This window comes from Dipodomys merriami, unplaced genomic scaffold, assembly GCF_024711535.1.
Source record: "Dipodomys merriami isolate MVZ:Mamm:240054 unplaced genomic scaffold, mDipMer1.0.p SCAF_202, whole genome shotgun sequence".
In the NCBI taxonomy this organism is placed as follows: Eukaryota; Metazoa; Chordata; class Mammalia; order Rodentia; family Heteromyidae; genus Dipodomys; species Dipodomys merriami.
In genome coordinates this window covers 89,408-102,796 of record NW_027203405.1, presented here as the reverse complement: position 1 = coordinate 102,796, position 13,389 = coordinate 89,408, and the positions used below count along the sequence as shown (strand labels likewise).

The following is a 13,389-nucleotide window of genomic DNA, read 5'->3' as shown; positions in this document are numbered from 1 at the left end:
TGGTAGAGCACTAGCCTTGAGTGAAAAAGCTCAGGGACAGTGCCCAGGCTCTGTGTTCAAGCCCATGACCAGCAAAATAACAAAAAAATAATAATAATCAGAACAAGCTAGACACTGGTGGCTCACTCCTATAATCCAAGCCACATAAGGAGAAGATGCTGAGGATCCAAGTTTGAAGCCAGCCAGGGTAGGAAAGTCTGTGAGACTCATCTCCAGCCAGCTGGGGGCAGGAAAGTCCCTGGGACTTCTGCATCCAATTAACCAGCAAAAGGCCAGAAAGCTGGAGTGTGAAGGCACTAGACTTGAGCAGAAAATGCCAACAGAGGACACAAGACCCTGACAACAAGCCCCAGATCCAGCACACACAAGAAGAAAAAATAAATAACCAGAGTGAACAGGGCTGAAGGCATGGCTTGAGCAACGGAATGCACAAAGCCCTGACTTCAAAACCAGCGATGTATCTGCATCACACACATAGATGGACTTTCACAAAACATGGAGGTCTCAGAAGAGCCTCGTGCGACTCTGTTGACATAATCTACCCAGAGCAGGCAGGCCCAGGGGCACAGGGCAGGGCAGGGGCGGAGGGGGCAGAGAAGCGGCTAACGGGCCCAGGGATTCCTTTGAGGGCGATTAAAGTGTTCTGGAATTCCATTACGGTGATGACAGACAGCTGAGATTTTACTGAAAAACCATTGAATTTTGCACCTTCCATGGTAAAATTTATGGCCTATGAATTGGTCCTCAGCAAAGCTGTTGGCTATTTTACATCTCATGGGGAAAGGCTCCTGAGGTTTTCATTAGCAGGTCCATCCTGATTTCACCCTTAGAAAAATATGTGCACGGGAGTGTGGGGCATGGAAGGGAGTGTGCAGCCCCCTCCACTCCCCCCCTCTCCCCTCCCCACACATCAGAGAACAGAACGGCCAGGACCTGACCAGGGCCCTGGGGCAAGCTTCCCCCAGCCCCTCCCCGCCCAAGGGGTGAGGCACAGCGGGCCTGGGCAGCTCCCTGGGGAGGGAACCCAGCGGAGGGCAGGGGTGGCCTGCAGGCTGGGCCTGAGCCCCACGCCGGCCAGTCCCCCCCAGGGCAGGCTGGTGCCCCCTTCCATTCCGGAGTGGGGAGGGCACCCTGGCGCTCTGGACTGGCAGGGTCACCCAGCAGCACCCTTCGCAGGTTACCAAGACCCACTGGACCAGCTGGGAAGGGGCTGCTGGGCCGGAGCCCCACGGGGGGCGTGTCAGGGGCTGGCCCAAGAGCCATGCTGGTGAGCTGCCCCCCACCCTCTTCTCTGGCCCCAGCCTCTGCTCCCACTGCACACCTGTCTCCCGCCTTCGGCCCCAGGCTGCCTCCCCTGTCCCCGAGCCGTTCTTCCACAGGACCTGGCCTGGGCCTCAGGGCCTCCTGCCCACACACCCGTGGGGGCTTCTTGTTCTCAGTCACCCTCTGTCTCCTGTGACCACTGGGGCTAAGGAAGGGCTGGTGACACATGGCACAGGGGTGCGGCACAGCACCAGCCCTTGCACCTCCGTCCCCGCACATCCTGGGTTTGGAGCAGGTTCACGCATGACGATGGGAGAGGAGTGGGTGAGACGGTGATGTGGGGCAGAGGCTCCCGGCCTTGTAAGGGAAGCGCCGGAGACTGCGTCAGCGCCGCACCACCTGAGTCATTCGTTTACTTCTGGCAGCAAAGGCCAGCCAAAGAAGGAGTGGGGCTGAGTGCAGGGGGAGGGGGTGGGGGGGCCTGGGCCGGCGGGGGGGGGGGGCAAGGCCCTGGAAGGCGCAGTGCAGCCCCAGAGGGGGCACTCACAAGGCAGGCGGTATGGACCGCGAGACTGGGCAGGCCGGGACACAGCGCTCCGAGGAGACCGAGGCTCCAGGCTCCCCGTCGGCGTCCAGTCTCCAGATCCAGGGCCTCTGCGGACAGACACCAGGCTGTGCCTGCCAGCCGCCCCCCCAGCCTCCCCTGCCAGCCCCCCCAGCCTCCCCTGCCAGCCCCCCCAGCCTCCCCTGCCGTCCCTTCCCTCTTCCCTCCCCTGCCGTCCCTTCCCTCTTCCCTCCCCTCTCCCCTTCCCGCCTCCCCCCTTCCTGCACAGGCCAGGGATGTGACTGTGAATAAGAAGCCATCATTACTCTGCCCCTTCCCCTCCCCACCCTCCTCCTCCTCACAGCCTGCTGCTGGCCAGGCTGGCAGACTGGGGGAGGGGGTGCTGTTCCCCCAACCCAGGGCAGTTGGGGAGATGGCAGGTGCCACCGTGGGTGGGAAAAGGCCTGGGGGAAGCCAAAACCAACGGCAGCGCAGGGCTCGGGCTGGCCAGGGGCTCCCCTTGGCACCTGGAACTGGAGCCAGGTTCAATCCAGCGGCTGGCCTTCCAGCTGTGTGAGCTCAGGGCAGCCACCGCCCCTCCCTGAGCCTCTACCGCCACTCGGGAGTCATGCGCACCATTCACCACGGCGGGCACCGCTGGGGCTGCGGCCTGAGCTGTGACCGCCGCCCGGACCCCCAGCCGCGCGGGAACCCCCCAGCCGCACAGACCCCCGGTCCGGAGCGGCCACGCAGACCCAGGATGCGGAGGGAGGGGGGACCCTCCAGCCACCTGAGCTCACGCCTCCCACTCTGAAACCCCTGGTCAACCCCAGGGCAGGGTACGGGGTCGGCGTGCCCAGCCCTGCCCGCCATCCTGCTGGCCTGGGAACACAGCCTCCGCTCTGTGCCGCGTCCCCGGGCCGGTGAGCCCCCCCCCCACCACTGCGGGGCTGAGAGCGTCACCCGGACAACCACGAGGACCCCGCACCTCTCACCCACGCTGGGCTGACACCGCACACCCGTCCACCCCGCGCATGAGCCCCTGGACGGGAGCCCTCCGGGTCAGCCGGCGGACCAGGTGGGCGCTGTGTGGCTGGTGCTTTGAGAAACCATGACGTAGGACAGGACACAGATGACACCACACACGGCAGGACACGACACCCCCATGACTGCTCCCCTCGGTCACCTGACTGGACAGCTTCCTCCCAAGGCCCTGGAGGCTGAAAGGATGTGTGCGGTGACATCATCCCCGGGGCGGGGCCTGGGAAGGAAGGAACACACCCCCACGCACGCATACCCTGCACTGGCCCATGTTCAAGTCCTCTTCCTAGTCTTCAACTCTGGGCCAGGATTTGCACCCAGGGCCCCACTGAACCAGAAGCCACAGCTGCTGGTGGATGCTCGGGGCAGCCTTGACCAGCCAGAGGGCAGGGGACACGCCGGGGACACAGCCGGGGAGAATGGCTTCGCCTCTCCAGCGCTACTTTCCTCTGCTTTTGGAGGTGCTGAGGTTTGGGCGTGGGGCCTTGCGCTTCCTGGGCAGGTACCCCTTGAGCCAGGCTCTGGTCACTCAGCTACTTTTCAGCTAGTGACTGTGGGGTGGCGGGCATGCTCAGCACGTTCAGTACCACTGCTCAGTCCAGTTCCCCACCCGCCGATGCTCTGGGCACTGACCTCAGGGCTGCTGCACCTGCTCGGCTGGTCCCGTAGCGCAGAGTGATGCGTTCAGCCCCGTTTTCTCACCGGTCAGTTTTGAGATAGGGTCTTCCCTCCTTCCCCAGGCACAGACCCAGACCACCAGCCCCCTGTTTTAATTCCCATCATCACTGGGATGACAGGCACGCACCATCTCATGCAGTTCCCCTCTGAAGATGGGGTCCTGGGGGCTTTTCTGCCTGGGCTGACCTGGAACCCATCTTCCCAGACTCAGCCCTCCAAGTAGCTAGGCTTAGAGGCCGGGGCCCTGCTTTCATACAGCGAGGCTGTTTGGTTGTTGTTGAGAAGGAAGAGAAGAGGCTGCAGGTGAGCCTCACGAGGCCCAGGGCCCCACAGAGCCTCCTTTAAGAAGTCACCCTGGAGGCCGGAGCCGCAAGGAGCCGGGCAGCTTCCCCCTCACAGCACGTAGACGCTGCCCACAGCCCAGCTTCTCCCTTGGTATAAACCCCAAAGAACTGGAAACAAATAAACAGGTCAAAGGCACGCACAGGCGCGCGCGCGCGCGCACACACACACACACAAACACACGCATGCATGCATGCACACACACTTCCCCTACCTCTCAAAGCTATACACAGTTCCAGCGTCCATTAACAGCTGAGTGCATACACAAAATGTACAACCCACACAATGGAATATTATTCAGCCTCAAAAAGTATGGTGGAACACACCTAGAATCCTCACGCTTGGAAGGCTGACGCAGGAGAATTGAGTGTTTGAGGCCAGCCTGGGCTACCTAGCAAACGCCTGTCTCAAAAGTAAAACAAGCCGGGCGCCGGTGGCTCATACCTGTCATCCTAGCTATTCAGGAGGCTGAGATCTGAGGATCATGGTTCAAGGCCCGCCTGGACAGGAAAGGCCATGAAACTCTTTATCTCCAATGAACTATCAGAAAACCAGAAGTGGCGCTGTAGCTCAAATGGTAGTGCGCCAGCCTTGAGCTGAAGAGCTGAGGGACAGAGCCCAGACCCAGAGTTCGGGCCCCATGACCGACAAAAAAAAGTAAAACAACAAGCTGGAGGCATGGTTCAAGTGGTAGAGCACTTGCCCAAGAAGCACAAATTCACACCTTAGTACCATAAAAAAAAAACAAAGGAAAAGTGATACTGATGGCGGTGATAATGACCAAATCCACACATGGCTCGTGACACGTGGCACGCGGCACAGAGTCTGGGTTCTGTGATCTGCCCAGCAGATAAATCCACAGAGACAGAAAACGGGTTGGGGGCCGCGAAGCGGGTAGGGATGGGGCAGCACGAAGAGGGGGAAGAGGAGGCTGCTGGATGGGCACGTGGCTTCCACGGCCCTGGCACGGAAATGTCCAGGAACTGGACCCAGGTGGCGGGCACACAAAGGACTAGACACCACGGAACGGACGCTCTGAGGTGGCTACCTGGAGTGTGAGAATTTCACCTGAATTTAGAAGAAGAAAGCCTAAGCACCGGTGGCAGCACTGGAGGCCATGGTGGAGGCGGCCATGATGGTGGAGGCCGTGGCGGACGCCGCGGGGGAGGAGGCCCTGGTGCTACGATGCTGGTGGATGCGGTAGAGGTTACTAGGGGTACACAGGTCCTCGCCTCCATCACCAGGGAGGAGAAAGGGAAGCTGCCCAGGACACCAGCCGAGAGCCCACGGCCTCCGGGCTGGAATGGGCACAGAAGGCTCCAGAGAGCCGGAGCTGACCGGACAGTCGGAGAGCCATGAAGCGCGGGGCTTTTCAGGGCGTTGGCGCACTTACTGGTGAGGAGGGCCACGATGGAGGCCCTCCTGTGTGTGGCTGAGGACCAGGACGCTGATATCACTCTCGCGCTGTCCAGTCCGCAGGCCGAGGAACCGGCGAGGCCTGGCGTGGCAGCCAGGGAACCTGGAGCTCCGGAGCCGGGATGGCCGGGGCGGGAGGAGGCCGAGCCTGCGCAGAGAAGACGCCTCGCTCTTCCGCTGCCTTTGGCTTCACCTGGACCTCAGCGGATGGAATGGCACCGCCCACTGAGGGCGGGCCTTCCCCCACACGCGCGCCAACCTGCGGGCGCAGGACGTGCCAATTTCCTGCGGAGACGCCCGGCGTAACCAATCGCCTCGGCCAGACACCGAGCCACCCGCGCTCCTTCCTTCCCTTCCGTGGCACGAACATGGCTTCTTCCCTCCCCTTCCTTCCCCTCCACATGTGGACGCTGGCTCCACGCTTACGGAAGCATGGAGAATAATGAGTGCAGACACGGAGAATGAAAAAAGGCTACTTCAGCTATCTGGGCACCCCTAACTCAATCCCGTGACACCGGAACTCGCCACGGCTCGGCCAAATCAGAAGAACCTACAGTTGAGTCTGCAGAAGGCAGAGACCCAAGGGGAAAAAAATCACAGTCATGGCTCGTTGCTGAGCTGTGAACAAAGTCTTTATGTCCAGCATGGTAATGATCTTGCCGCCAAAGCACCACGCTAGGAGGGAAGCGTAGGTGATGGGTCCCGGGGCACCTCCAGCTGGCCCCGGAGCCGGGGATGGGAGTACAGGGGGAGCAGGGCTCAGCAGAGCAGGACAGGGAGTCGGCGGAGCCCGCTGGGAAGTGGGGTGCAGTAAAGGCACCCCTGCAGCAGGGAGGGCCGGACCCCGCCCACCTGTTGGAAGGAGCAGGTGTGGAACTGGGCTTGCTCCCCAGTCATGACTGCAGGCTGCAGTAGATCAACTGAAGTGAATTCTAGGTGAACCCCAGTAATTTCAGCCTGGCACTGGTGGCTCACACCTGTAATCCCAGCTACTTAGGAGGCTGAGATTGGAGGATCTCGGTTCAAAGCCAGCCCAGGCAGGAAAGTCTGTGAGAGTCAGATCTCCAATTAACCCGCAAAAAGTCAGAAGTGGAGCTGTGGCTCAAGTGGTAGAGCAACAGCCTTGAGTAAAAAAGCTCAGGGACAGTGTCCTGAGTTCAAGCCATAAGACTGGCACCCAAACAAATATGTATTTATCTCACAAATATTGAGTAGCCCCAAAAGTTTGAAACCCTGCCAACCAAGTGTGCGAGGGGACCAGGAGGATGGACTGGAGGCCCCAACCGTGCCGGGAGGGAGCCAGCGGGGAGAGCGGGCACGGAAGGCCCTGGCCGGGCCCCCAAGGCGCCCTGGTCTCTTACGCCGGTCCTCCCCAGGGTGCTTGTGGATAAGAGCAACCTGGGCCAAACTCCAGCCGACTTTTCCAGGCCAAGGTTGAAATGCTGATTCCCAAATCCACGTGGAAATGTGGAAGCCCCAGAGGAGCCAGAACCACTCCAAGGAAGAAGCAGAGGTTGGCGGACTGCGTTGGCCTGTCACTCCTGACTCATACCGCAGCCGGATGGGCAGAGGATTCACACCCATGAATGTGTGTGTGTGTGTGTGTGTGTGTGTGCGCGCGCATGCGCGCGTGCACCAGTATTGGGACTTTAACTCAGGGCCTCCCCCTCTTGCCTGCCTTTTTCCACTCACATCTGGTGCTTTACCACTTGAGTCATGCCTCTAGTCTGACTTTTTTCTTGGTTGATTGGGAGTAGAGTCTCGGATTTGCTTCTAGGTCTGGCTTTGAACCACAATCCTCAGATCTCAGCTTTGAGAGTAGCTAGGATTACAGGTGGGAGCCACAGGTGCCCAGCTCTGGTTTTTTTTCAAACAAAAATGCAAACATAGCCGGGCGCCGGTGGCTCATGCCTATAACCCTAGCTACTCAGGAGGCTGAGATCTGAGGATCGCGGTTCAAAGCCAGCCCGGGCAGGAGAGACCGTGAGACTCCTATCTCCAATAAACCACCAGAAAACTGGACGTGGCGCTGTAGCTCAAGTGGTAGAGCACTCGCCTTGAGCTAAAGAGCTGAGGGACATTGCCCAGGCCCAGAGTTCAGGCCCCACGACCAACAAACAAACAAAAAAAAAAAAGCAAACATAATTCTGGAGAGAGGACTGTCTTTTCCACACAGGAATGAGTTGCATATCCACAGACAAGCATTGGCCTGGCAGAAGGGCTTCTCTGTTGTTTGGGGGTTGGTGTGGGGCTGAACCCAGGGCTTCATGCATGCTAAGCAGGCTCTGACCTCTGGCCACTTCCCCAGCCCTAGTGAGGGCCCCTTGTAGATTCTGCTGGGCTTTCTACAGAGACGGTCCTGCTGTGTGAAATCAGAGGCGCTTTTCCTTTCTCTTCCCAGGGATGTGGGTCTGCTTCCTTCTCCCACAGGTGACAGGCTGCAGCGTGGGCTGGTGGCTGCAGCGTGGGCTGGGTGGCTGCAGCGTGGGCTCGGTGGCTGCAGCGTGGGCTCGGTGGCTGCGGCGCGGGCTGGGTGGCTGTGGCACGGGCTCCGCGGCTGCGGCACGGGCTCGGCGGCTGCGGCACGGGGGCTGCGGCACGGGCTGGGTGGCTGCGGCACGGGGGCTGCGGCATAGGCTGGGCGGCTGCGGCACGGGGGCTGCGGCACGGGCTGGGTGGCTGCAGCGCGGGCTCGGTGGCTGCGGCGCGGGCTCGGTGGCTGCAGCGCGGGCTCGGTGGCTGCGGCGCGGGCTCGGTGGCTGCGGCGCGGGCTGGGTGGCTGCAGCGCGGGCTCGGTGGCTGCGGCGCGGGCTGGGTGGCTGCAGCGCGGGCTGGGTGGCTGCAGCGCAGGCTCGGTGGCTGCAGCGCGGGCTCGGTGGCTGTGGCGCGGGCTGGGTGGCTGCAGCGCGGGCTCGGTGGCTGCAGCGCGGGCTCGGTGGCTGCGGCGTGGGCTCGGTGGCTGCGGCGCGGGCTGGGTGGCTGCGGCGCGGGCTCGGTGGCTGCGGTGTGGGCTGGGTGGCTGTGGCGTGGGATGGATGGCTGCGGCGCGGGCTCGGTGGCTGCGGCGCGGGCTCGGTGGCTGCGGCGCGGGCTGGGTGGCTGCGGCACAGGCTGGGTGGCTGCGGCACGGGCTCGGTGGCTGCGGCGCGGGCTGGGTGGCTGCGGCGCGGGCTGGTTGGCTGCGGCGCGGGCTCGGTGGCTGCGGCGCGGGCTCGGTGGCTGCGGCGCGGGCTGGGTGGCTGCGGTGCGGGCTCGGTGGCTGCAGCGCGGGCTGGGTGGCTGCTGCAGTGCGGGCTCAGTGGCTGCAGCGCGGGCTGGGTGGCTGCGGCGCGGGCTGGGTGGCTGCGGCGCGTGCTCGGTGGCTGCGGCGCGGGCTGGGTGGCTGCGGCGCGGGCTGGGTGGCTGCGGCGCGGGCTGGGTGGCTGCAGCGCGGGATGGGTGGCTGCAGCGCGGGCTCGGTGGCTGCGGCGCGGGCTGGGTGGCTGCAGCGCAGGCTGGGTGGCTGCAGCGCGGGCTGGGTGGCTGCTGCGCGGGCTGGGTGGCTGCGGCGCGGGATGGGTGGCTGCGGCGTGGGCTCGGTGGCTGCGGCGCGGGCTCGGTGGCTGCAGTGTGGGCTGGGTGGCTGCGGCGCGGGCTTGGTGGCTGCAGTGTGGGCTGGGTGGCTGCAGCGCGGGCTCGGTGGCTGCGGCGTGGGCTCGGCGGCTGCAGCACGGGATGGGTGGCTGTCGCATGGGCTGGGTGGCTGCGGCGCGGGCTCGGTGGCTGCAGCGCGGGATGGGTGGCTGCAGCGCGGGCTGGGTGGCTGCAGCGCGGGCTGGGTGGCTGCAGCGCGGGCTGGGTGGCTGCAGTGCGGGCTGGGTGGCTGCAGTGCGGGCTGGGTGGCTGCGGTGCGGGCTGGGTGGCTGCAGTGCGGGCTGGGTGGCTGCAGTGCGGGCTGGGTGGCTGTAGTGCGGGCTGGGTGGCTGTAGTGCGGGCTGGGTGGCTGCAGCGCGGGCTGGGTGGCTGCAGTCCGGGCTGGGTGGCTGTAGTGCGGGCTGGGTGGCTGCAGTGCGGGCTGGGTGGCTGCGGCGCGGGCTGGGTGGCTGCAGTGCGGGCTGGGTGGCTGCAGTGCGGGCTGGGTGGCTGTATTGCGGGCTGGGTGGCTGCAGCGCGGGCTGGGTGCGTGGGGGAGACACCGTGCCCCGTTCCCACTCCAGCTGGGCAGGGCTGCTTCCGATGTCCTTTCTGAGGGCTTGCGTAGGTGCCCTTACAGAAGATGTCCTTTCTCCCCGTCCTAGTTTCCTGAGTGATTCGTTTCTTTTCAAGACAGGGTCTTCGCTATGTAAGCCAGGTTGGTCTGGAACTTGTGATTCTCCTGCATCTGACTCTGTTTCCCAAGTGTTGGTACTGCAGATGTACACTACCACACTGGGCTCTACATCTATTTTGAAATAATCATAGTTTTTCTTTTTCCTTTGTTGGATGGTGAGCTATAGACTGCTTGACCTTCATCCCTGCAACAAACCCTATTTGGTCAAAGTGTATTCTTTTCCTTTTGGTGTATCATTAGATTGAATTTACTAAAGCCTAGGTGTGTGTGTGCGTGTGTGTGTGTGTGTGTGTGTGTGTGTGTGTGTGTGTGTGTGTGTTCTTGGGCTTGAACTCAGGGCTTGGGTGCTGTCCCAGAGCTTTTTTGTTCAAACTAATGCTCTACCGCAGGTGGGCTCGCTGCTTTCCTTTCTCCCTGGCAGACACTGCAGGTGGCTTCCCTGGAGAGCTGGAGGCCTAGGGCTCAGTCACGTATCTGTCTGTCTGTCTGTCTGTCACCCCGCAGCATGGCCCTTCCCCTCATCCCGTCTTAATCTGTATTTTCCCCTTGGTGAGGCGGAGGGGGCCCGCGCCTCCTGTTAATCAAGGTGGCGGGTGCTCACCCCTGCACGACCTTGTGTCCTGTGGAGGCTCGCGTGGGTTCTGCTGTGTGTCCACGTTTTGGTTTTTCATCATTCTTTGGAGACATGGTCTCACTATGCTGCCCCACCGGACCTCAGCCTCCCGAAGTGCTGGACTACAGGTGTGTACCACCGCACCAGGCTACATGTAACAGATCTCTGTTCTGGTCTATCAATTGCCTGTTGGTACCCTTTGCCTCTCTGTGTTGAAACACAGCGGCCTTTCCCTTCTGTGTGGAGAGGCTGAGGAGACGGCCCAGGGCCTCACGCAGGCCAGACTCAGGCTTTCCGCCGCGCCGCCCGGCCCCAACCAGCTTCTCAATGCTGAGAAAGGAAGCAAAGCAGGACACACACTCATCTAGACGTGTGCACACACCTGTCAACACACACCACGGAGCCACATGCCTACACGCAGGCAGGCACGCACATGTGTTTACACACAGGATAGCTGCTTTGCATATAAACTACACACAGATGCGCATGCCCCATGCACACCCAGACAGACACCCACGTTTCTCCCCCATAGGAGGGGGTGGCATGTTCTGGGCACATTTGAGTCTAAAGACAGCCACCACGCCGCTTCTTCCCTCCCCCCATGCAGCGGGGCCGCCCCTGCCCACCTGAGGGGCACAGGAGCCCTCACACGCCCGGCTTTGAATTCCACCCACATCCCCTCCCACCCACGCCTCTTCTGGGGCTCTGGATGAGACGCGCTGGACACGCTGGACGGGAAATTGCTTCTCCCCTCCTGCGTGGGAGACTTTACATGCCCCCCCCCCCCGCCACGGCTCCCGCTCACTTTCTGCCCCCATAGCTAATTCCTGGCACTGAAAGTGCTGGTGGCAACAGTGAGCAAGCTCTGGCCAGCCTGGGGAGAATCCCATCCTCACCCCCCTCCTCCGGGCTGGTCCCTCCCCACTCCCCACAATCCTCCCCTGGGGTGCTCCACAGAGAACACGGGGGCCTGCGGGCGGCCACAGACCCTGGAACCAGCCTAGGGGACCGCATAGAGCGCTGAGCTCAAGGCAGCGGGCACACAGATGCAGAGTCGCCTGCCCTCCCCTAGCAAAAGAAGGCAAGCCAGGCGAGGGGCCCTCCCTGGGGCCTGTGAGGCCGGAGCCCACCCCTGACTCAGCCCATGGCCCGGAGAGGCCTGCCGACGCCCCAGCCAGGGAGGGAGGCCGGGCTCCCCTCCTCCTTCTGCCTCTGCTCACGGGAGCTGCTTTGCAAACCCCAGCCCCCCACCACATCCAGCCCGGCTCAGGACCCTGCTTCTCACCCCATAGCAGCAGATGGCCCCGGAGACATCGGGCAGCTGAGACCGGAATGTCGCACAGCTCACAGCGCCAACCAGAACCTGCAAGCGGCACCTAACCCGTCAGCGGCCTGCTGAAGTGCAAGTCCCCAGAGACAGCAGGTTAAATGTCCCTGGCATAGATTTTGTGTGTGTGGGCGGTGGGGGGGTGCCTTCCCGCTGGCCATCCCCACACCCTGGACCCCCAGCCTGGGGGCCCACACTGATAGTGAGATTCAACCCCTAGCCCTACACCTGCCGCAGGCTGGCTCTGTCTGTAGGGCGCCCCTCTGGGAAGGAGGACCCAGGGAGCAGGGTCAGAGAGGAGAGAGCAGGGAGCAGGGGCGAGGAGGAGCAGGGGCGAGGAGGAGCAGGGGCGAGCTGGCTCGGGGATGCCTCCCGGAGTTGCTGTTGCTGTGGTAACGGTGCCTGGCCGCTGGCCTGGACGCACTGGCAGGGACTGGGGAAGCACGGTTCACGCCCTGCCCCCGGGCGGTGGGTTAACTCTTGCTCCTCTGGGAGTGCTCTGCCCCCCCCCATGACACGATGACCCGAGAAGAGTGTGTCCGCCTCTGGCCTCTGAACCCTGCCAGCTTCAAGACTGCACCCCTCCCTCAGGCCCTGCCTGCGTTTACCCTGGATGACCCCCCCCCACACACACACCCCGCTCTGCCAGTCCGTCTGGGACGGGGTGGGGAAGTGGTCAAAGTCTCACTGATGTGGTTTTTTTGTTTGTTTTGCTGGTCCTGGGGCTTGAACTCAGGGCCTGGGCACTGTCCCTGATCTACCACTTGAGCCACAGCGCCACTTTCAACTTTGGCTTTTTCCCTGTATGTGGTACTGAGGAATGCAACTCAGGGCTTCATGCATACGAGGCGAGCACTCTACCACCGAGCCACCTTCCCAGCCCCGAAGTCTGTGGAATCTGCCCGGTGCGCAGCCCTGCAGCTCCCCAGAGCACCACCAGGACCCAGAGGCTCCATATGCCTGGCAGGTGCTGCAGGACAGCACAGGCAGCAACCGCCCCACCCCCCGGGCCAGGACAGCCGCGGCTGGCAGAAGCAGCTCACCAAATGGATCCCCGTGGGGCCGCTGGGTGGCCTCTGGTATGAGAGGGGTCCAAGTCCTCTGCTGGACACTTGGGTCTAGGAGGCAAGGCCTTCTCTCCTTCCCACGTGCCATTGGCTGACCCCCAGCTGCTGCTACGTCCCCCAAAGACCTCCACCCAGGCCTTTGGCCCAGTCTCTAATGTCCCAGCCTCCTACTGCTCATCCGGGAAAGACGCAGGGCTGCCGGCTCCCTTCCCGCGCTCCCTGGTGTCCCCCCCGCAGCCTCTGCTGCCCGGTGTGGCCCAGCTCACCACACTTTGCAGCAGAGCCACCTTGTTGGGGACAAGCCCCAGTTCCAGTGCCTGGATCAAAGCCAGCTGCGCGTCCCCCATGGGAGGTGTGGCCCGGATGGCAGGTCCTGGGGGTGACACGCGGACGCGGGGCACAGCTGTGGGCCTTGGTTTGAACCTGGTCCTTTGGCCGCTGTGCCTCCCGGTCATGTGTGCGGCTGAGGCCATGCCCCCAGGCTGCTAGAAGTGGGGAGGGGCAGACAGAGCTCCCCTCAACTTGTGAGGGGGTGCCCACACTGCCAGCCGTGCCCCCCCCAGACTCTGACACCATCTCCTCTCCCTGGGCTGCCTTCCTCCCCTCTCCCCTGGCAGCTTCTGGCCCAGGACTAGGCAACACTGCAGTTTCCTGAGCCGGCACCCGGGGCCTTACGGGCCCCCTCTGTACCCTGGGATCTGTAAGCACAGGGGGCACGGAGGGTCTGGGGGTGGGGGGAGGTCGGGGGAGCTGGGAAGTGAGCAGCCGGCCCTGGCGCCTTCCACAGGC

General features: G+C 62.9%; 1 protein-coding gene across 1 annotated transcript; it reads right to left on the bottom strand.

Annotated features, from left to right (window-relative positions):
• Nucleotides 1-7,656: 7,656 nt before the first annotated feature.
• LOC138833215 (nascent polypeptide-associated complex subunit alpha, muscle-specific form-like) lies at nt 7,657-13,055 on the bottom strand. The gene is made up of 3 exons (XM_070031575.1): nt 12,867-13,055; nt 11,492-11,569; nt 7,657-9,438 (listed from the first exon to the last, which is right to left on the bottom strand). The coding sequence occupies exons 1-3, from the start codon at nt 13,053-13,055 to the stop codon at nt 7,657-7,659; spliced, it is 2,049 nt and encodes a 682-aa protein (XP_069887676.1).
• Between the last annotated feature and the right edge of the window lie 334 nt (nt 13,056-13,389).